Raw genomic sequence first — 23,538 nt, 5'->3', positions numbered from 1 at the left:
GACCGTGTTGGTACCCTGTGAGCTGCTGCCTGCTACCAGTGCTCCTGTATGGAGGGTAGCTTTCGCTTGGCTCTGCTTTATGTCTGTGTGTGTGTGTGTGTGTGTGTGTGTGTGTGTGTGCGCGCGCGCACGCGCACACACGCTTTAAGGGTTTGTGACATCTGCAGGTAAAGATATAGCTCAGATCTCTGCTTTTGCTAAATTGGTTGGTACATACTGTGCTGAGTTATGTATTTGAACATTATGTGTCTGTGGTGTCTTAATTTTCATATCAGTGGTCTTTCTATATCACTATATATATATATAGACACTATATATATGTGTGTGTGTGTGTGTGTGTACACACACACACACACACACACACACACACATATATATACACATATATAGATCTTTAATCTATTAATTGATTTCTGAAAAGAAAAATTTAGAAAATTTGCAATTCAAGCCTGTAAATTAGTAAAGAACATAGCTACCTTGAGGGTATGATTGCCCACATTAAAAAGCCAAGTGCCAACAGCCAGTGGCTTGTCTTGCAGCTTGGCTCTGCCCTGTAATTCACTGAACCTCTTAAAGCAGCTACAGAGGAGTATACTCACCATCTTTTCTGTTCGGGAGGGTACGCAACAGAGCCATGGTCGGGTCAGGTTTTATTTCCACATTTGTCTAAAAGAAAGCAACTTCACTTATTAAAAATACTGTCCTAATACCCAGTTAACTCTGTCTAGGTTTTTGTTAACTAGATGATTTCATCTGACCTTATATTTTTCTATTGCTTCACTACTCTATGAAAAGTTTTTTGTTAAGGTATTCACAAAAACCATTTTATCTAACTAACATTATTGCCTTTTGGATGTTTGCTCTAACAGAAGCAATTCATGTTCCTAATAGAAAAATTTGAAGATACAGATAAAATATATCTATATATATCTATATATAGATATATCTGTAAACCCACTTCCCACAGATAACACTCTAATGTGTATCTTCCTAGACTTTATTTGCATATGAATATGTAGGGTTTGGGTCTTGCTTTTTAAAAAATGAAATTGTACTAAACATAGTGTTCATAACCTGCTTTTCTTAGCAGTGTATCACAAATTAGTAAATCTTTTATGTCATTAATACAGAATTATACTATTATTTTTATGGTTTCAAAGTATGCTGTTATATGGCTATGTCCTGGTTTATTTAGCCATTCCCCTGGTTTGGACATTGGGTAGTATCCAATTTTTGGCCATTATAAAAACTGCTGGAATGAACATCCTTGAACACAGAATTTGGTGCACTTGTCTGATTATTTCCTTAAGACATATCCCTATAAGTGGAATTGCTGGGGTCAAATAAAGATGAATATTTTTAATGCTTTATTACTACTTTATTCTACAGAAAGGTATGCTGTAGTCTACTTGTGCTAGTATATATAAAACTTTAAAAACCATTGAACTAGGGGGGAAAAAACAACAATTGAACTTAGTAACATCAGACTTTGGGGGCATAGAGACCTTACTCCCAAATTGATTTTAGAAATTGTTTATCTTACGCTTTTTGCCTTTTTTATGGTTTTGAGTAGCTTGTTGTTATTGTTGTAACTCATATATTTTACTTCCTCTAATTTTCCTTTTCTTCCCCAGATGTTTTTCTAAGTTTTCTTAGGTAACACATCCCTATTGAATGGCTCTCTTCCAACTTAGGTCATTTTCGTTCCTTGATATTAAGAATCCCTACCTGAAGCAGAACAAAAGAACATTACACAATCATGCTTAGAGCAAGGGAAGAACCTTGTCTGTCAAGTAGATCAGTTTCCTGTGGGTTATTTTATAAAAATTGGAAGTAGGCCTTATCTGGTTTTCTTCATTTGGGAACTTGAGGGATCTGACCCACTCCCAAGACACTCTTCCCCATTTCCGGTGGAAGAGGAGACATTATGGACAAACCAACATAAACCAACATAAACATGAAGAGATGCTCGAGGCTAGAATATCAGTAGCACTATGACCACAGTCACTTTGCTTTCATTTTGAAGTCACTCGCAGTTTTTTTTATGATTATTAACGCTGAATTTCTACCAGACTTTCTGTGGAGAAAAGAACATTTTGGAGGAATACTGGATATGTGATTGGCTCTTAATAAGGCTGTTCGAGTTCTTGAAAATAATAATTTTGAAAAAAGGAAAAAATAATTTTGATCTGCCCTGGCTTACACTCTTACTCTCTCATTATATCTTACGAGTAGAATTTGATTTCAAAGGTTATTTTACAAGAATTGATAGCCCATTTTTGTAGTTTTTTCCTTGTTAAGAAACAACCACAGAAAGATTTGAAGATTCTTGTTTTTATTGCCAATGTCATATAATTCTGAATTTTGTTTTCTCCTCCCTCAGAGAATCTCTCTGCTCCCCCTGATGTCACTACAACTACCTCTTCTTCATCATCATCTTCCTCAATGCGCCCAGCAAATATTGATCTGCCCCCTTCGGGGATAGTCAAAGGCATGCACAAAGGATCCAACAGGTCCAGCCTTATGGATACAGCTGATGGTAGGGCGTTCTTTTAGGGAGCTATAGAGGGAATATTAGTTAAATTGGAAAAATGCACATCCTGAACAGCAGCACCTGAGCCGTAGAGCAGCTGCAGAACTCCACTGCAGCTGGCCGTCCAGCACAGGTCCTCTGGAGGGCTCTCTTTTCAACAGCCTGCACTGTGGCAGCCCTGTTACTTGTTCGGACAGTCTGCATGGTCAGAGGATCGCTCTGAACAAGAAACAGTATGGAAAAAAGGAGGGCTAGATGAAATCTGGAAGCAGGGTGTTAATGATGGTGCCGTATTTGTTACGTGTTGCCATAAAACTTGTCGTGTACATATTTGTATTTCTTTGGCCCCGTTGAAATAGAATAAGACTCTGGGCAAAGGCCAAACATCATTAGAAATAAAAATTTCATAAACAGTTGAGAAGCTGAGATAGCCCTAAGATCAGTGGATTTTCACTTACTGTTTCCCCCCCCCTTACAGGTGTTCCTGTCAGTAGCAGAGTATCCACAAAAATCCAGCAGCTTCTCAACACTCTCAAACGACCCAAAAGGCCTCCCTTAAAGGAATTTTTTGTGGATGACTCTGAAGAAATTGTGGAAGGTAGTAGTAATAATACCAAAAACATACATTCCTTCAACAGATATATCTTAAGCAATTACTACATGGTGTTTAAGGTATGGTAGGATTTAAGGATGAACAAGGCAGCATTTTTGTGAAAGAATTCAGAGTTCTCTGCTCTTCTTTCCCTAGGTATTTACGTGTTGCATTATCCTAGAATACACATGTCAAATTTGACCTCAAACATTTACCTGGTCCTTTTTGATAATAATCTTTTTGTTAAATCAACCGGCCAACACATATGTCTGCTTTATACAGGACAGTGTGGTAGATGGTGAAAAGTTCCAAGATTTATGAAAATATAGCCATTCCTTCATACTGTTTGCACCTAGAATATTCTGGTACTAAAATGCACGCCCCTGAAAATAGTTTAGCCAATAAGTATGTATCCACTAATACAGCATTTGGGAGAAGGGCAGAAAGTGGAAGTGGCAGTAGTCAGTGATTTATTTAGTAATTTGACAAATATTTATGGCTGAAATCATATGATGTTTAGGATTTAATAGGAAGAATTGGGAGTCAAATGAGAAGGAGCATAGATGAAGTGAAGGTGGCTGGCATTTGATGATTCTTGAAGTTGAATGACAATAGGTTTTGTCCAAAGAACTGAGCCTGGTAGCTTTTGTAGTTCATTTTTATATCCTGAGACTAATGGTAGGCTTCGATCACTTTGGACATGTAATGATGCTTGCACTAGGCACATTAATAGACTAGATCTGGTCTTAGTCCACTTTATTCAGCTGGAAGCAACAAGCAACCTGGCATATGAGGTTAAGATGACTTTCTGTTCTGTAGGAGTCACCAAACTCTTTGAACTGTGGACATCTTCCTACATACACTGACATTCAAGGTGCTAACACCAATAATAGCCTCTTCAGTATTTCTGGAACTGTGTATTGACCAGGCAGATGAAGGTCAGGGTTTAGTAAGAATCACACTTGAACAGTTTTCATTGACAGAATAGCACTAACAGCTTTCCACTAATTATAAATAGACAGCAATTGCTTATTCAAATCATGATTATCTTTGGAAAAGGAAAATATCCATACGTCTTTGGAAGTCTGAAAGAGTGTCCGCCAGGGTCTGCGTTGAGGCCTGGTGGATGGCAATAATGTACACACTCTTATGACCAGAAGACTATGCCTGCCATATATACAGTCTGTCCATAAAACCAAACTATTTAGAATCACCCATATTTATCTTTTTACTTAATCTTGGTGGTTTAGAGTCTGGGGATATATGAACTAGAAGGGCAGTTGAAACATAATTTACCTAGGGCAGTAAATTGGGAAGTGAAACTATTTCATTAGTTCTATGTCAGTAGAAAAAAAGTCAAGACATTTTCAGTAAGTTTCCCAAATCTGTTGTTAAGTTGAGCTATAAAATAAATTTCATACTTCATTTGCTCTTCTAATATGTGGTGCTTATTCTGTTCTTCTCCATTCTATGTCTCTTCTGTCATCTCCCACTCACCTGGCTAATTCCTACCCTTCCTTTAAGATTTGGCTCCCATGGAGGACTCCATCCTCTAGCCTGGGTGATGTGGTCTTCTTCTGCCCTCCCTATAAAGTCTCTGTCATGCACTGCTCTTGTTCAGTCGCCTTAGCTCTGGGTATGTGCACGGGTCCCTCTCGCACTTCAGATACCTAATGAGGGACTCTGCTGCTTGCACCTAGCACTGATTAGAAACAGTAAATGTTAGGGGCGCCTGGGTGGCTCAGTTAGCTGAGTGTCCGACTTCAGCTCAGGTCATGATCTCACTGTTCGTGGGTTTGAGCCCTGCATCGCGTTCTGTGCTGGCAGTTCAGAGCCTGGAGCCTGCTTCAGATTCCACGTCGTCTTCTTTTCTATCTGTCCTCCCTGGCTCGTGTGCTCTCTCTCAAAAATAAATAAAATTTTAAAAATTAAGAGAAACAATAAATGTTTGTTCCAAGAATGGTGAACACTCAGTGTTTATTACATCTGTGCATATAATTGGCACTCAGTAAATACTTGACTTTGTTCCATGTATCAGTTATCTTTTCTGCTATGAAAGTAGAATGTTTTTGCTTTTTATTATTGAAATAATATTAATTTGTTGTAGAAAAATTAAGAGGACTTTTGTTTTATTCATATGAAAAAATATGAAATATTCACCTCCAGTCTGTGGAATGACCATGTTAATAGTCTAGCACGTTTGTTCCCCCAATCCAGTTTTATTTATTTATTTATAGTTCATTTATTTTTGAGAGAGAGAGTGCAAGTGAGCAGGGGGAAGAGAGAGACAGAGAGACAGAGAGAGAATCCCATGCAGGCTCCACACTCAGTACAGAGCCCAGAATGGGGACCAAGCTCACGAACCATGAGATCAAGACTTGAGCTGAAGTCGAATGCTTAACCAACTGAGTCACCTGGGTGCCTCTAATCCAGTTCAATTTAATTAACATTGATTAAGAAGTACCATTATGTATGAGGTACTGTAGGCAATAAAAGGACTAAATCCATGCCTTCCTTCAAGAAGTTGTCAGTCTCGGAGAGAAAAACTTACACAGCAAAAGAAGCCCTTAAAGACCCTTGGTGCTTTAATAAGGGTTGACAACCACATGGGTGGGAGCTAAGGAAGGAATGACTGAGGACGGCTTCCCAGAAAATGTGCCGTTTGAGCCGCATCATGAGAAGGATGAGTCCAGGTATACCAGGAGCAAAGGGATTGACCAGATGAGATATGGAAGGCATGGAGACATGGAACATTGTCATTTGTGCTCATTTTCTGTTTGAGTTTAATACTGACCTTGTGGTAGAAGTGTTACTATCCCCATTTTACAGATAAGGAAATTATGTTTTACTAGTAAAACGTAAATGTAAATTTGGGTTTCCGACTCACAGTTTAATGCTTTTTCATTAAATGTAACCCGGTGAAGTGGAACCTGGCTCTCTAACTTGAGACACAAACTGTAAGGATTTTAAAACAAGTTGAGTAAAAATTACAAAATTACTAGAAAGAAATGTATGCTTTGTGCTTTTGTGTATGTTCAGTGATTTTCTTTGTTGGGGTCAGGATTTGTTTATTACATAAACTATATTAAATATTGATTTCACGATTATGTGGAAGATGAATTAAGGCCCACTTGGTGGATTACTATTTCTAACGATGTCCTTTCTTTTCTCAGAGTGAGTTTAAACCAAATAAAGATGAAGAGAAAAGGGAAATATATTTGCAATTAGAGACCTGAGTTGTGTTAGTTGGTATCTGTATGTATTTCAGATAATATTTTTATAACCCATTGGGGTTTTTTGGTACAGTACCTCAGCCAGACCCCAACCAGCCCAAGCCTGAGGGTCGGCAGATGACCCCTGTGAAGGGGGAGCCATTAGGAGTCATCTGTAACTGGCCTCCTGCTCTCGAGTCGGCCCTACAGCGCTGGGGCACCACTCAAGCAAAATGCCCATGTCTGACCGCACTGGACGTGACGGGGAAACCAGTTTACACTCTTACGTATGGTGAGTTTGCAAGATTCGCAGCTCCTTCCTTTTCTCCTAATAGTTCTTCAGATTATCACAGGTAGTGATAGATCTTGATATTTAGCAGTTGCTGGTCATTGTGTTTCAAGAGATCTTGTAAGTTATTTTAACAGGATCCTAAGTTCTAAGTAGAGCTACTGTCAAATATTTTCATTTGCTAAATGATATTTGCAAAGCAGCTAATATTTAAAAGAGCAGAAAGAAGAAAGAGGCTTTGTGGATCCACGGCTGAGTTAAATATTAGAAGACGATTTGGAAAAGACATTTGGGCTGGAAATGTGTTAAAAATATGACAGTTTTATCTAAAAATTGAAGATCACATCTTTTATTTATTTATTTATTTATTTATTTATTTATTTATTTATTTATTTTAAGAGAGGGAGGGAGAGAGAGCACATGCAAGCATAAGCCGGGGAGGGGCAGAGAGAGACGGAGAGAGAGAGAGAATCCCAAGCAGGCTCAACACACAAAGCACGAGATCATGACCTGAGCCAAAATCAAGAGTGGGACGCTTAACTGACTGAACCAACCAGGTGCCCCATCCTTTTTGTTTGTTTGTTTGTTCTTTTAGAGAAAGAGAGAAGTTGAGTCAGGGAGAAGGGCAGAGGGAGAGAGAGAACCTTAAGCAGGCTCCACAATCAGCAAAGAGCCCAACTTGGGCTTGATCCCATGACTCTGGGATCATGACCTGAGCCAAAAGTCAACAAAAGCTGGACTCTTAGCTGACTAAGCCACCGTAGGAACCCTTTATTTTTCTTTTTTAAGTAACTTTTAAAAGTGGGGCGCGCCTGGGTGGCTCCGTCAGTTCAGTGTCCAACTTCGGCTCAGGCCATGATCTCACAGCTTGTGAATTCGAGCCCCACGTTGGGCTCTGTGCTGACAGCTCAGAGCCTGGAGCCTGCTTCTCCTTCTGTGTCTCCCTCTCTCTCTGCCCCTAACCCACTCACATTCTGTCTCTGTCTCTCTCAAAAATAAATAAACATTAAAAAAAATTTTTTTAATAACTTTTAAAAATAACTTGAATTCACTTAAAATAACTTTATTTTTCAGTTTTTAACTAACAAAACAAATGGATTCAACTAGAGTGTATTATGCTAAGCGAAATAAGTCAGAGAAAGACAAATAATTGTGTGATTTCACTCATGTAGAACTTAAGAAACAAAACAGATGAACATAGGGGAAAGGGAAGCAAAAATAAGATTAAAAAAAAAAAAAAAGGAGACAAACCGTAAGAGACTCTTAAATACAGACTGAGGGTTGCTGGCCTGGTGTTAGGTGGGGAATGGGCTAAATGGGTGATGGGCATTAAGGAGGGCACTTGTTGGGATGAGCACTGGGTGTGTTATATGTAAGTGATGAATCATTAAATTCTATTCCTGGAAAAAAGTAAAAAAGAAGAATGGATTCGACCTGGGCTCTGAGAGTTTGTACTAGTTTATTCATACATACTCCTTTTTCCTTTCAGAAGTGAAGCACATTGTCCATAGACCTACATACAGAATAATTTTAGGGAAAAACAGTTTTTATTTAAACAATTGGACAGGTTGACATGAGTTTAAATTTTAGCTGCCCCTCTGAATGAGTTATATGTAAAACTAACCTGTCCACTCAAAATGGCATGACTTGTCCTTCACTTTCTACATAATCTATGATAAGAATTTCTAAGGGTGTTTGGAGAGAGGGAGCAGGAAGAGAGGAAGAATAGGCTTTTTTCCCTCCCAAAAATTATTTTTAGCATTCATTTCAGAAGCTGTATATTAAACCTTAAAGCAGTTAGCTGGCCAAATCTTTACATGTTTATTTAACATCTGTGAATGTATCTACATGTTTCATCTAGTTAGTTTCCATTTTGTCTGTTTTCACTGAAATACGTTGGTATGGAATGCTTAATCATTTGAGTCATACTTTTGCTTTGCGGTTAACCTCAAATATCTAATACCACATATGTAAGTGATTCTTCAGAAAAAGCTCAGAACAGAAGTAGTCTTCTGATTTTCATCCCTGTGATGAAAATTGTTGCCCTCCTTTAAATTTTTTTTTTTTTTTCAACATTTTTTATTTATTTTTGGGACAGAGAGAGACAGAGCATGAACGGGGGAGGGGCAGAGAGAGAGGGAGACACAGAATCGGAAACAGGCTCCAGGCTCCGAGCCATCAGCCCAGAGCCTGACGCGGGGCTCGAACTCACGGACCGCGAGATCGTGACCTGGTTGAAGTCGGACGCTTAACCGACTGCGCCACCCAGGCGCCCTGTTGCCCTCCTTTAAATGTGACCAGCCTAAGGGTGCCTGTGTGGCTCAGTAGGTTAAGTGTGACTTCAGCTCAGGTCATGATCTCGTGGTCTGTGAGTTCAAGCCCCATGTCAGGCTCTGTGCTGACAGCTCAGAGCCTGCTTCAGATTCTGTGTCTCCCTCTCTCTCTGTGTTTCTCTCAAAAATAAATAAATGTTAAAAAAATGTTTTTTAATTAAAAAGATAAATGTTGGATCAGCCCACATCACATTACTTCTAAAGATACTCGGATTACTTCACAAGAGAATTTGAAATATTATCTAAACCAGAATGAGCATCTGGTGATGTTTTCTTTTGTTTGGAAACAGGGCTGGCTTTTGTAAACTCCAGTGAATATAAAGCATTTTTTTGTGGGGGAGGGACTTTGTCTTGGGGGGTGATGTTTGTCTAATGAGTCATTTGGAAGTGGCCATTGTCTTATTAAACCTGCTGATGAACTGAATGCCTCCTCGCTGAGGTAGGCCTGTTTTTTTCTATATGATTCTTTTCTTTTTCCAGGAAAGTTGTGGAGCAGAAGTTTAAAGTTGGCCTACACACTGCTTAATAAACTGGGGACCAAAAATGAACCTGTATTAAAACCTGGAGACAGGGTAATTGGTTTTTTGGTTTTAGGGAGGTGATGTTTTATTGTTTTCTAATACGCACATTCTGAATTTTTAACGTACAACAGCACAGTTTATATAACTTTTATTCTTAGAAAATGAAAATGGTTTGGTTCCAACCAAAGTTAGCTGAATACCAGGTGATAATTTTTGTATTTGTAGATGAAGGAAATTCACATGTCCCTTTCTGTAGCTGCTAAATCAGTTAACTCTTGTGCTAATAAAAGAAAGAGGAGCCTCTTTCTGGAAATAAATAGTTCAATAATCAGACAACAAAAATAGCAATAAAGTTTAGTCTGACTTTTTTTATTAAAAATTGCCCCATTAAGTTTTTCAAAAAATTTTCTGTGGTTTTATGTAGAAAGGGAGGGAGACCCATATTCTAAGAAGAAACAAAATGATATCATTTAATTTCTTCTTTAATTGGAGGTGACATTAAACAAAAAAATATTTTTACTTTTTGAAGATTTTTTTCCTATCAATGACCTGTATATGATTACTTCTTACCGTCAAACATGATTTTTTATTTGGTGTTTGTAGAACAAAGCACCAACTCACAGCAGGGCTGTTTTGAGTAGACGCATGATCCAGAACTTCCTGAACTAGCCTTTTAAAAATACCTTTGCATTGTGGCAGAGGGCACCTAAAGGGTGACTCTACTTATAACTGTGATACATGAGGGTTTCCTGGTCCTCACTGAACCCTAGGAAGGTAATTTTGTGTCCTCTACTTGTGTACAGGAAAGAAATGGGTTGTCTTAAATCTTTTCTGGAATTCGTATTTTTCAGAACTCTAGGAAGGATTAACAACTTGAGAATTGAACTTAACTTGGGAGTGAGTTAAGAGAATTTGAAAGTTAAAGAAGGGGAAACAGCAGTCTAGTGGCACAATTAAGTTTCACATGTCAATCTGTGAACATCTAAGCCAAGTAACAAGCTTCACAATGATCATGACTTCTGGGGTTTTGCATTCCTTGAGTAAATTGGGAAGGGTCAGTTATCCCTGTCAGACATTACAGGTGAGATCACAATTTTGAACGCATTACACAAGCTTCACTGTTTATCTTTTGTAGAAGAATTAACTTTTTATCCATAGTGGTTTGTGCCGGTGTTACTTACACCTCTTACCAGTGCCTTCATGCTAGAGTACTTGCGTTGTTAGTTAAGTGAGTAGGGATTAAAGTTAAGTGAGCAGTGAACTCATTAAAGAATAAGAAACCTTGAGCTGGCCCTACAGTGGCAATCAAGTCAGTCAACACTTGTGAGTTCTCTGAGAGTTGTAAGGCTTATTCTCTAATATGCTGGCCTATCTAGAGAGATCCATTACATTTATTTTATTTAGTCCTGCACTAAAGTAAATTGCCTTAGGTTTCACAAGTAATTAACTTACTACTTAAGGTGAGTTGTTAATTGCTCAATCACCAGTAGAATTCAGTGACAATTTTTTCTTATCATGATGATGAATTGCATTACAGTTTCTAAAATGTGTCTAGTGTAATCCTGGGTATGCTAGAGATCTTTTTAGATTTGTGCATCTTTCTCAATAACTTAATTTCCTTTAGGCTATTAAATAGTTTGTGTTCATGATATGTGCAATATATATATATATATATATATATATATGTATGTGTGTATATATATATATATATATATATATATATATAAACATATATATATGTTTATCTTAGAGAATGATATTGAAGGTATTTGTTTTTGTTCCTGTTATTGAATGTCATTATGCATTTTAGGTAGCCCTGGTTTACCCCAACAATGATCCAGTCATGTTTATGGTGGCTTTTTATGGATGTCTCCTGGCAGAAGTGATTCCAGTGCCTATAGAGGTACCTCTTACCAGAAAGGTAACATTGCTGAATTTAAGAGGAATGTAGCCTGATGTGACATGGTGGGCATCGGGTTCTTGGATCAATTGATTCCATCATGACATTAGAAACAGCCTAACCGTTTTCTTAAGTACTCAGCTTCACTTTCTAAAAACATGAGAGTTGTAGAAAAATAATTATTATTATTTATAAGTTTCATGAAAATAATACATTTTCAACTAAGATAGACTTTATATAGTATATATATCACTTGAGAATCATGGGGGTATACCTGACTTTTCAGTAATTACTGTTTATAAAGAAGACCCCTATTGCTTCAGAGACTATAGATAATCCACATTTACAAGGTGGGAACTTTGTATAAAGGGTTTTCCTTTAACTGTATCATACAGCCCAGGGTTTTCCTTAGGTTGAAGGATGACACAGTGATGATGGCATGTTACTACTCTGGGAGATAAGATTTTACTTTAATGTCACATCAGCCCATGCAGCATATGTAACAAGTTTTCAAGTTTAACTGAATGATTTCTCTGTGAGCTGTTTGACCCTAAATTTCTCATATAGTTTATTATTGAGAGATCATGATAAAGACAAATATGGTAGATACTGTGGATTTACAAATACATATATATATATATTTTTTTTTTTTCTGAAAAGAATGAAAAACAAATTGATAACATCCCTGAAACTTTGGTTGATGGGATATAGTATCTTTAGATCAGTCAGGAGATCGTAAGGTTGTTCTTAAATTATTGAGTTGGCTGTGTTTGTGTGGTTTCATAATGATACTTTTAAGGTGGTATTTTAATGGAAATACTTTATATCTTTTGTTGTTTTCTCTGCTCTTGCCATAAGTCTTAAATCTTTTTTTTTAATGTTCAGTTTTTGAGAGAGAGAGAGAGAGAGAGAGAGTGCACACAACTAGGGGAGGGGCAGAGAGAGAGGGAGACACAGAATCCGAAGCAGGCTCCAGGCTCTGAACTGTCAGCACAGAGCCTGATGCTGGGCTCGAACTCACGAACTGTGAGATCATGACTTGAGCTGAAGTTGGACACTTAACCGACTGAGCCACCCAGGCACCCCAGCCATAAGGCTTAAATATTACCTCCTTTAAAATATAATAATAAAGAGTATATGGATTTGGGTATAACCATCATTCACTTTCATTGTAAATGTAGACCTTTGGTGTACATTTACATTATTTTATTCTGACCTGGGTTGCTTTGCTTTTGAATTTGGGGATGTGGCTAGGTCAACACAGCTTAACCATGTTCACATCTATTTCACTGGCCTGAAATTAACTTTAAAAAAAAATTTTTTTTTAATGTTTGTTTTTGAGAAAGAGAGACAGAGACAGAGACAGTATGCGAGCCAGGGAGGGGCAGAGAGAGAGGGAGACACAGAATCTGAAGCAGGCTCCAGGCTCTGAGCTGTCAGCAGAGAGCCTGACGCAGGGTTCAAACCCATGAACTGTGAGATCATGACCTGAGCTGAAGTCGGACACTTAACCCACTTAGCCACCCAGGCGCCCCTAAAATTAATTTAAAAGAGAAGCATTGCTAACTTTTGAGTAAAATGGTCACATTGACTGGTAGAATTCATCCTCAGCAATGTCAGATTAATAAAATACTTGATTTGTACTCAGGAAATCATTGTACTGTAGAAATTATTTGGAAGAACATATTGTCATTGGATGTTGACAACTGCCAGGTAGCAGTGGGGTTCCATGAATGTTATCACACAAGTGCCAGAGCATTGCTAAGTGCTAGGTTTGGGGCATGGGTGTGCTCATGCTCACTCCCCTGTCGTGCTCATTACCTTCTCTCCACAGGATGCCGGAGGTCAGCAGATTGGCTTCTTGCTAGGAAGCTGTGGTATCGCCTTAGCTCTGACCAGTGAAGTTTGTCTAAAGGGGCTGCCAAAAACCCAGAATGGAGAAATTGTACAGTTTAAAGGTTAGTAATATTTATACTTTGAATTATCAGTTAACAGTTAAAGCTTAGTGGTTTGATCAGTGTCTTAATTTAATAATAGCTAACTACTTAACATATATTTTCTTATTTAATTTTCACATTCTTATGAAGTAGGTACCATTATTATCCCCGTTTTACAGGTGAGGAAACTGAGACACAGAGAGGTTAAGTAACTTGCCCAAAGTCACAGCTAATAAATGGCAGAGCAGCGATTTGAACCCAAATCTGTCTGATTCCACAGCCCACACCCTTAACCTTTATGCTGATGGTTGGAAAAAGCTACCACTCTGTTCACTAAAGCTAAATGCTACATGTAGAGACAGAGGATAGACCACTAACCTCAGTGGACTTCCATTGCCAAATGGACCTCCCAATTGTTGAGGTAATGTCAAGGTCGGAAATTAGCATGTGGAACGATTGTACTTTTGAAAGAAGGTATAATTGTCTGGTGATCTATCACTGAAAACTAATAAATATAGTATGTTACTGATTATAAGATGACCTTGATTTGGTCTCTTGATATTTAAAACGACCAGTTCAATGTGAACTCCTTCCCTTATGGCTTAGGCAATTCAATTTTCATTTTGGGTTTGATTTAGGTTGGCCCCGGCTCAAATGGGTCGTAACAGATTCCAAGTACCTTTCAAAGCCACCTAAAGACTGGCAGCCCCACATCTCACCTGCCGGTACAGAACCAGCATACATTGAGGTAAGTCCTGAGACTAATACATTGTGGCTTCCTGTGGCTTCAGTTGCTATCTTATAAAAGTCAAAACTAACCTTTTGCAGCTTTAATGTTAGAAAAGCCTCCTGGTTTGTTAGAGTTCCATCTTTTGGCTTATAAAATGCTTGTGGTGGGCCTTCTGTTCTAATTATTTTTAACATAAATACACATTCAAGAGAAAGCAAAAAAAAAAAAAAAAGTGATCCTTCTCATATAAGAAAGTTACACAAGACTTAGAGATGTGCAAAGGTTTAAGAAATGTATACTGACAGAGAGGTTTCTCTGCTGCTTTTGGTGAGGTAGGGGAGTGGAAAGCAAAAGAATGGAGACCTGAGGAAGGAAAATAGCTGTACTTTAAAAGAACAAATTTAACAGATGAAAGATAAAGAGCAAGAAAAAACAAATGGTTAGAGGGTTTGGTATTGAAGGTCAGTGTAGCATCTGGAGTGGTTGCTAGCATTCAGTTTGAGGGATTAAGTCCTTCTGCATACCAGGCACCAGGCTAAGAGCTGCTTCCAATGCATTATCTCAGTCAGCCCTCACACGAACCCTGTGAGGTCAGGGCTGACATTAAACCTGCTTTATGGGGGAATAATATTCCATTGTGTGTGTGTGTGTGTGTGTGTGTATACACACACACTACATCTATCCATGTATCAGTTGATGAACATTTGGGCTCTCTCCATAGTTTGGCTGTTGTTGATAATGCTGCTATAAACCTTACTCAGCCATGAAAAAGAATGAAATCTTGCCATTTACAATGACGTGGATGGAGCTAGAATGTATTGTGCTAAGCAAAATAAGCCAGTCAGAGAAAGACAAATACCATATGATTTCACTCATATGTGGAATTTAAGAAACAAAACAGATGAACATATGGGAAGGGGGGAAGAGAAGAGAGGGAAACAAACCACAAGAGACTCTTAGAGAACAAACAGTGTTGACAGAAGGAGGTGGGGAGGGGATGGACTAGATGGGTGATGGGTATTAAAAACAGCACTTGTTGTGATAGGAGCACTGGGTGTTGTATGTACGTGATGAATCACTGAATTCTACTCCTGAAACCAATATTGCACTGTATATTAACTAACTAAAAAAGAAAACCTGCTTTTGAGATAAGGAGACTAAGACTTAAATGAACTCAAGTAACCAACCGAAGGCCACATGACTCAAAAATGACAGAGCTAGGACTTATACTCACATTTGTTTCCCTCTAAAAGCTATGCCCTTGATGACTCCACATCCCGCTTGAGACATCTTAGTAAGTGCTTACCAAGTGTTTGCTAAGTTTTAAATGATAAACCAGGGGCGCCTGGGTGGCGCAGTCGGTTAAGCGTCCGACTTCAGCCAGGTCACGATCTCGCGGTCCGTGAGTTCGAGCCCCGCGTCAGGCTCTGGGCTGATGGCTCGGAGCCTGGAGCCTGTTTCCGATTCTGTGTCTCCCTCTCTCTCTGCCCCTCCCCCGTTCATGCTCTGTCTCTCTCTGTCCCAAAAATAAAAAAAAAAAATAAAAAAAAATAAATAAATAAATAAATGATAAACCAATCAATAAATTTAAAAAGTTTGAGGGAAAAAAATCCACTCAGCCTTGAGCCCCGTGGTGATAACTGGCTATAAAAGGGAAGAGAGTGGGCAGTAGCTTTGAGGCGTGATGTGTTAATGTTGGAGACGAGGAGGATTGCTTTGAAAGATGGAAGAGATTGGAGTATGTTTAGATGACAGACAAGTAAACAGGTGATTAAAATACCAAATGTAGCCATCATCCCTCAGTCCACATCATGTCTCATTGAGGACATAGTTCATCACTCCATCCTCCTTAACACTGCTCACTGGCTTCCCTGACTGCTCCCTCAGTTCTCCTGCCTCACTGACCACTCCTTTTCAGACTTCTTTATCAGTTTGTCCTAAAAAATGAAGGGTGCTTCATTGTGTGGCCCCTGCTTAACTCTCTGGCTTCACATAGAACGACTACCCTCCACATCTAGACTTTGGCTATTCTGAATTAACTTGCGGTTTTCACTTAGGACCCTCTTATGACCCACAGGACATTGCTAGTGAGTTTAAAGTACGCTATGAGTCATAGGGAGCTATTAAAGGGTTGTCAGAAGAGTTTGATAAGAATAAATATGTTATTTAAAGATGTATCCGGTTTGATTAGATTAATAAGGTAAACAGAGAGTCCACGTTTTACAGTTATCCAGGTACGCCCAAGCTCATGGTGATAGGGATAGAGAAGAGTGGGTGGAATTGAGAGATAGGAAGGAAGGAAGGAAAAGAGACAGGATTTAGGGACAGACTCTAGAGAGGGAGGAGGCAAGAAAGACTCTCAGGTTTCTGACTTGAGCAACGGGTAGATGGTGGCACCCTTTACCAAGATAGAAAATACAGCAAGAAGAGTTCATGGGCATGGGGTGGGGATGAAGAATACAGTGGTGGATACATGGGGTTTTATAGGACTATGGGTCATTCAAGGAGAACAATTGACTCTACGAGTCTAGATGTCTGGAAGGAGGGCTGGGTCAGAGGTTGAGAACTGGAAGCCATCAGGCGCATGTGGTATCCCGATGGAAGAAAGTAAAAAGAGAAAGAAGAACAGAACTTTCAGGAAATGCCAACATTTAAGGGATGGGCAGAAGAATGGAAGGGGGAGAGAGATGGAGAGATTATGAATAGGAGAGAGGAATATCACAAAAGCTAAGGAAGAAGACAGTGTCAAGGAAGGAGGTGTTACATGTTACAGAAAGGTCAGATAAAATAAAGTATGTCTTGTGTCCTTTTGATTTAACAATCAGAAGTTGCTGATCTTGGTAAAAAGCGACTTGGATGGAACATTGAGGAAAAAGCAAAATGAGAGTTGATTGATTTATAGGAGTGAGTAGGCCATCTCTAGGTGTTCCCCTCCCAACCTGGGAGCTTCTGACAGACAGGAACCACACCTTACCCACCTATAACTCTGCGGTGCCCTGCTTGCCATGTTTTTGATACGGTGCTTCCATTAATGCAGCTCAAGTCACTTGTTTGTTTAGCTTCTTTAACAGCCACTTGACACTGATGACTAATTAAACTTGTAAGAATTTTTCACGCATCCTTTCTTGAGTTTTGTCACTTGTCAGTGCTATCTTTGCGTGATTAGAGTTTGGGGCCTTACCGTATAGTCTTAAATATTCATATGAAACATATTAAATGTAGCCCATTACCATGGCTTATCTGGGTTTCATTTTGGAATTCTAGTTTGTCATTTGAAATAACCCATTTTATTGTGTTTCTTATGCTTTTGTTTTTTGTGATTTTTTTTTTCCTAGTATAAAACAAGCAAAGAAGGGAGTGTGATGGGAGTTACCGTGTCCCGCCTTGCGATGTTGTCTCACTGCCAAGCTCTGTCCCAGGCCTGCAATTATTCTGAAGGTCAGACTTCATCTCGTGACTGCCCTCATTGTGAGCTTCAGATATATGTGACTGTGAGCAGAGTGCTCAAAGATTGGATTCCAGTTAATGACCAAACTCAGAGTGAAGTGCTCTAAGACACATTCTTGGCTTGCTTTTGCTTTTCTTTTTCACAAATATGCGGTAATTTAAAGGAACTAAAATGCTGGGCAAACCAAATATGTAAAGCATGATTTCTAGAGTGCAGAAATAGGAAACAAATTAAAACCATGTGTTTATTAGCTGCAGAATGTTACATATCTCCATCTCCCTGTGTTTATAGAGCTGACACCAGTTGTACATTTGGAGTTAAAGAAATCCAGCTACCAAAGAGCACAAATTAAAACACAAAAATGTATTCTGTATTGTGAAAGTTTAGATGTGTTGCTATAGTATAGTGACTCTTTGCCTTAGAATGTTCTTTGCAATATTAAATTTTTTAGTACTTTATTTTCCTTTCATAAAATGAAGCAAGTTATATATGTTCATTATAGAACAGCATTCTTGTCTGGTAAAATGCATATATATAATGGAAGCAATCAAAAGCCAAAAAAATGGAGATTGATTAAATTATAATATGCTCAAGTAGTGGGTTATACCCTGAGGCATTAAGACTCCTGTTCTTGAATATTAAAGATCTAAGGAAATTATTTCAATATATCATTAAGTGGAAACAAATTAGATACAGTGCAGTATGCCCGTTTTGTTATGGTAGATATCTGTCTAGATATAAGGATGCTTAGAAGTATGTGTAGATCTATATAAATATATAGATATAGATATACACCAACTTTTTTTACTTCCTCTAGAAAGTATAATTTTTTACATGTGTTTCTGAAACATGCAGAGTTTCTAAAATAAGCATGTGTTCCTTGTATAATTAGGAAAAAAAATATTACCTCTTGGAAGACAGTGCCTATGTCATAATAAGTTTCAGACTCCTTATCTCTTCTGTGACCTTGTTCCCCTGTGATCGGTCCCCTAGCCAGTTTGAGGGGACCCTCAAGTAATCAGAAGCTTTTAGTGATTTCTTCAGAAGTATAAAATCAGTTGTTTAATAGAGACAAATGAAACACATCTGCTGCTTAACACTGAAGATGATTTCCTTTTTCCTATTTTTTCAATCTTAGGGGAGACAGTGGTAAATGTTTTAGACTTTAAGAAGGATGCCGGGCTATGGCATGGCATGTTTGCGGTAAGCTCCTCAGAATTATGGCCTTTAGTGTAAATTGTGCTTATAATTCAGGTCGGTATGTAAGCTGTGTAACCAGAGCATCTCCCAGTGGTTATTTGAAATGTAAGCCCCCCAAAAATCAATAATATTTTCCAGAAGAATTTTGTAATACAGATGGTAACTTTTTAAAAGGAGAATGTAATTCTGTTTTTTCTTCAGTGTGTGGTTGGACATACTCTTCACATAACTGTGTAGGAGAACTTAGGATCAAAAATTTTTTAAACATCTGCTATGACGGCTCAAAACTATTATAGTACCACTTTTCTACAAATGACTATATATGTATGATTAAAGTACATTTGAGATTTACTTCTTCTCTTTTCTGAAGAAAGGATTTACATGAATGTATTTAGATCCTGGTAACTGTGCTTAATGACATTTAACTTTTCCATTGGGCAAAATGTATTGAATGACTCCAAGCAACAATTAAAGAGTAAAGTAACAAGGTAGATCAGCTCCTTTCCACAATAGAGGAACAGGTAACATGCTGTGGGAGTTAGAGAAAGGTGAGTCCCTCCCACCTCCAGCATCAGGCCATTTTTATAGAAGAGCGACAATTGAGTTGGACTTTGAAAAATGGGCAAGATTTAGCCATATGGAGATATCTTGTGGGTGGAGGTAAGGAGGGGACATTTCAATGGGAAAAACTACCGTATATAGTGTGCTGATTTGGAGGGAAGAGAGACAAAGGGTCCAAAAGTTGAAGAGGACCTTCAAGAGATTGTCTCTTCCAACTTCCTTGCGTATTGCAGGAATCTGAGAAAGAGTAGCAAATGAAGCCTAGGGGAAGAGGAGGAGGATCCCTTTTCACCCAGGACACACTTCAAAGTAGTAAGAGCCTGTTCCTTCAGTGTACATAATTTCTAGCTCATTTCTGAAGCCCTTTTGATTGGTTAAAACACCCTTTTGAGGGGTTAGAGGGAATTTTCTACCTGTGATACAAAGAGCAAGATGGGGACGTGTAGAAGAACTAGTATTAACACCATTTTGTCCTTGAAAATCCAAAAATTTGTCACCATAGCTAGAAACGTGGGGGAAGGAGGTAAAAGAGGTTTACAGTGGTGTCTTGTATTTTGGGGGGCCACTTAGGTGATGATCAGAATGGCCAATCTAAATACCAAGACTTAATTACTCTGTGGGCTGGATCTCTTTGGGAACCGGGGTCCTGTGTATATTTGGTTTGGGGGGCAGGAGAGACACCAAATTCCATGACTCGCTCAGCTCACTCAGCTTTATCTACCCAAACACTTAAGAAGTCTGAGCAGATCCTCCTGTAAGAATCAGGGAAACGCTGATTTCTTGCTTTGTAATAGCCAGCTCTTTGTGGGATGTAGTGAGCATGTGCATGATGAAAGTGCTTAGCGGGTTGGAGGGCAGTTTGGCAGTATCTGGTGACTTTTAAAAGCACATATCCTATGACCCAGCAGTACTACTTTCTGTATCTACCGTAGACAGACACTTGCACACGTGTGCAGGGAAGTGAGTATAAATATGTTCCTTGAGAAACACTGTTTGTAGTAGCAAACGTTATAAATGATAGAGAAATACCTAAATAAATTGTGCTATAGTCATACTGTGGAATAGTATGCAGCAGCTCAAGAAGTATTATGTAGATCTCTTATACTTGTGTGCACAGATTTAGCTCTAAAACATTTTAAGTGAAAAAAAAGCAGGCTGCCAATCTATATATGATATGATGCCTTTTAATGTTAAAAATACTTTTATCTTCCTTTGGGGACAAATATATATGAGTTATACAGCAAAAGGGCCCGGAGGATACATGCCAGTTTCATAACCGGTAATCTCTGAGGAGGAGAGGAACGAACCAGGTTTAAGGGTAGATAGCAAATAAGACTTCAGCCTTAGAGTTAATATTTCAGATTTTTTTCAAAGAGCATATGTTACTTCTGTGCCTAAAACCGTTAATGATAGTTCAGTTTTAAAATGCTGAGTATGTGTTGGGTATTGATTACTTTTTGTCTTTCTTTGCTTTTTCAGAATGTAATGAACAAGATGCATACAATTAGTGTACCCTACTCTGTTATGAAGACTTGCCCGCTCTCTTGGGTCCAGAGAGTACATGCCCACAAAGGTAGTTGCACACAACATCTGAGCTTTAATTATGTGACTGTTTGAACTGAGATTTCAGGGATTTTCAAATTGCTCTTCTGGAGACATAATTCTGTGCCTTGGTGGCTTGACGGGTCTTAGAGTTCAATCACTATCAAATTAGGTATGTTGTCTGTTTCATCTCACTTGATGATGTCCTTTCTTATGAGCCGAGATGAATTTGCTTGAATCTGAACCCTGAATTAGATTCATTGGGTGCTTCAGTGTTCAAAGCTTCCTTGGCCGAGCTATGTGGCCTGCCTGCAAGTCACAGTAAGCAAAACAATTGTGCGTCCGTGTCAGTTGCTACTGCTTCAGAGCACCTGGCACAATTTCTTTGAAGCCTTTTTTATTTTCTCTAAGTGAAAATCATGATCCCTAAAATAAGTAAAAATGGTTTTATTATAGTGTATTAAATGCACACCAATTTTAGCATGTATGTGTGTGTTAACTTTATCTGTTTTGAATTTATAGCCAAAGTAGCTTTAGTAAAATGTCGAGACTTGCATTGGGCTATGATGGCACATCGGGACCAAAGAGATGTCAGCTTGAGTTCCCTCCGGATGTTAATTGTAACTGATGGAGCGAATCCCTGTGAGTATTTCTAGAGTGTGGGTGTGGGAATAGCCTTTCCTTTGGTAGGTTGAGGTTTTTCCCCCTTTCCGTAAGCATTTTTTTACATCTGTATTGAAATGTAATTCACATACCATAAAACTTGTCCATTTAAAGTGTGTGGTTCAGAGGCTCCTGGGTGGCGCGGTCTTTTAAGCATCCAACTTCAGCTCAGGTCACGATCTCACAGTTTGTGAGTTCCAGCCCCAATTCGGGCTCTGTGCTGTAAGCACAGAGCCTGCTTGGGATCCTCTGTCTCCCTCTCTTTCTGCCCCTCCCCCACTCGTGCTCTCACTTGCTCGCTCTCTCTCTGTCAAAAAAACATTTAGTAAATGAAGAAATGTATAAAGAAATAAGTGTGCCGTTCAGTGGTTTCAGGATATGCACAGTTATACAACTGTCACCATGAACTAAGTTTAGAACATCATTACCTCCCTCCATTAAAACAAAACAAAACAAGACAAAACAAAACAAAACAAAAACATAACCATTGGTAGTCACTCCTTATTTCTCCCTCTCTGTTCCCTAGCCCTAGGCAACTGTTCATCTAACTTTCTTTGTCTACAAACTTCCCTACCCTGGACATTTCATCTAAATGCAACACTGTATGTGGCCTTTTGTGATTGGCTTCTTTCACTTAGTATGTTTTCAGGATTCCTCCATGTAGCATGTGTTCATACTTCATTCCTTTTCGTTGCCATATAATACTCCATTGAATAGGTATACCACATTTTATAAGCTTTCAGAAATACCCCTTCTTGCTCACTCATTTATATCCTTTTTCTATCATGTGACTATAAGGAGTGATAAGAAGTTGACTTGATGTAACCCAAGTGTCTGGACTTTATATAAATTCCCCCTATGAACAAATCAAAGGACTTGGGGAAAGCTTTTGGAAATCTTACCATGTTACCTGCTTTTCCCTCCAAGTACAAACACCTGAGCCTCCACACAGTAGAATCAGGTAAAGTGTTAGAAACTGTGCTCTCAGGGCGCCTGAGTGGCTCAGTCAGTTAAGCATCTGACTCTTAATTTCGGCTCAGGGCATGATCCCGAGGTTATGGGATTGGGCCCTGCATCAGGCTCTGCACCGAGCATGGAGCCTACTTAAGATGATTCTCTCTCCCCCTCCGCCCCTTTCCCCTGTTCATTCTCTCTCTCCCTCTCTCTCTCTCTCTCTCTCTCTCTCTCTCTCTCTCTGCCTTTCTCAAATTAAAAAAAAAAAAAAAAGAAACTGTGCTCTTTGCTGTAAGTGCATTTCTGTCAGTAGTCACAATGGTATAAACACAGATGTGGGGTTGACCTTACTTAGAAACAAATCTGAGAATATCGCATAGAAGAGAATGGCTGCAGTACATCTCTGCTATTGATTGCACAGTTTGGTAGGAGCAGCCCTATTCCAAGTTGTGACTTTAAATAGTGTCAGTGACCTTTTATGGGCTGACTGAGCATTTATTTGTCCTTGAAATGTATCCACCATCTCACAGGCACAATAAAATATCTGTATGGAATTAAGGAGGTACAGTGAGAGTTCTCATGAAAAGCAAATGTGTTGGCTCTCCACTCTTTACCAATTTTCTACAGTAATGAAAATCACAATTTTAGCTTTCACGTTGATTTGTTCCAACTCCTTAGGGTCTGTGTCATCCTGTGATGCCTTCCTGAGTCTATTCCAAAGCCATGGACTGAAACCTGAGGCCATCTGTCCATGTGCTACTTCTGCTGAAGCCATGACTGTCGCAATCCGCAGGTATTGTGCAGAATGTCAGTGTTCTTGATGTATGTTACAACTTTAATCAGATGTGTGCTATTTACTGGGCGATGACAAGAGGTGCTAACTAATTTTCTGCTTCATCAGCCTAAAAGTGAAAATGACTTTGTAAGGCAGTTGGAAGCATCTCATTTATTTTTCCCACTCTTGCCATAAGGGTAACTGGTAAACTGAAAATATACTTTAATTCTTCTCTCATAGTTGTGAACGAGTTCTTTTTCTGCATTGTTTTGCTCTTCAGACTCCTTAGTTAGCATCTTAGACGAGAAATAAGCTGTCCTTGTGGCACCTGGGTGGTTCAGTCAGTTC

The 23,538-nt window shown here is 38.9% G+C and overlaps 1 protein-coding gene across 4 annotated transcripts in view; it reads left to right on the top strand.

The window, feature by feature from the left end:
* Positions 1–23,538, top strand: part of DIP2B (disco interacting protein 2 homolog B) — a 227,767-nt gene that overhangs the window by 160,126 nt on the left and 44,103 nt on the right. For 2 of the 4 annotated variants that reach the window (XM_058742806.1, XM_058742803.1), the window contains 12 exons: positions 2,384–2,539; positions 3,012–3,134; positions 6,432–6,629; positions 9,440–9,531; positions 11,291–11,401; positions 13,215–13,338; positions 13,956–14,065; positions 17,383–17,485; positions 18,634–18,698; positions 20,736–20,829; positions 21,321–21,440; positions 23,094–23,208. In XM_058742806.1, coding sequence (XP_058598789.1) covers positions 2,384–2,539; positions 3,012–3,134; positions 6,432–6,629; positions 9,440–9,531; positions 11,291–11,401; positions 13,215–13,338; positions 13,956–14,065; positions 17,383–17,485; positions 18,634–18,698; positions 20,736–20,829; positions 21,321–21,440; positions 23,094–23,208 — 1,411 coding nt within the window. The remainder of the gene's footprint in view (positions 1–2,383; positions 2,540–3,011; positions 3,135–6,431; positions 6,630–9,439; positions 9,532–11,290; positions 11,402–13,214; positions 13,339–13,955; positions 14,066–17,382; positions 17,486–18,633; positions 18,699–20,735; positions 20,830–21,320; positions 21,441–23,093; positions 23,209–23,538) is intronic. The other 2 variants (XM_058742804.1, XM_058742805.1) reach the window with 2 other exon arrangements.

The sequence above is a fragment of the Neofelis nebulosa genome, chromosome 8 (assembly GCF_028018385.1).
Source record: "Neofelis nebulosa isolate mNeoNeb1 chromosome 8, mNeoNeb1.pri, whole genome shotgun sequence".
NCBI classification, from domain to species: Eukaryota; Metazoa; Chordata; class Mammalia; order Carnivora; family Felidae; genus Neofelis; species Neofelis nebulosa.
The sequence above is the reverse complement of the archived record's forward strand: the minus strand, read 5'-3'. Positions and strand labels throughout refer to the sequence as shown.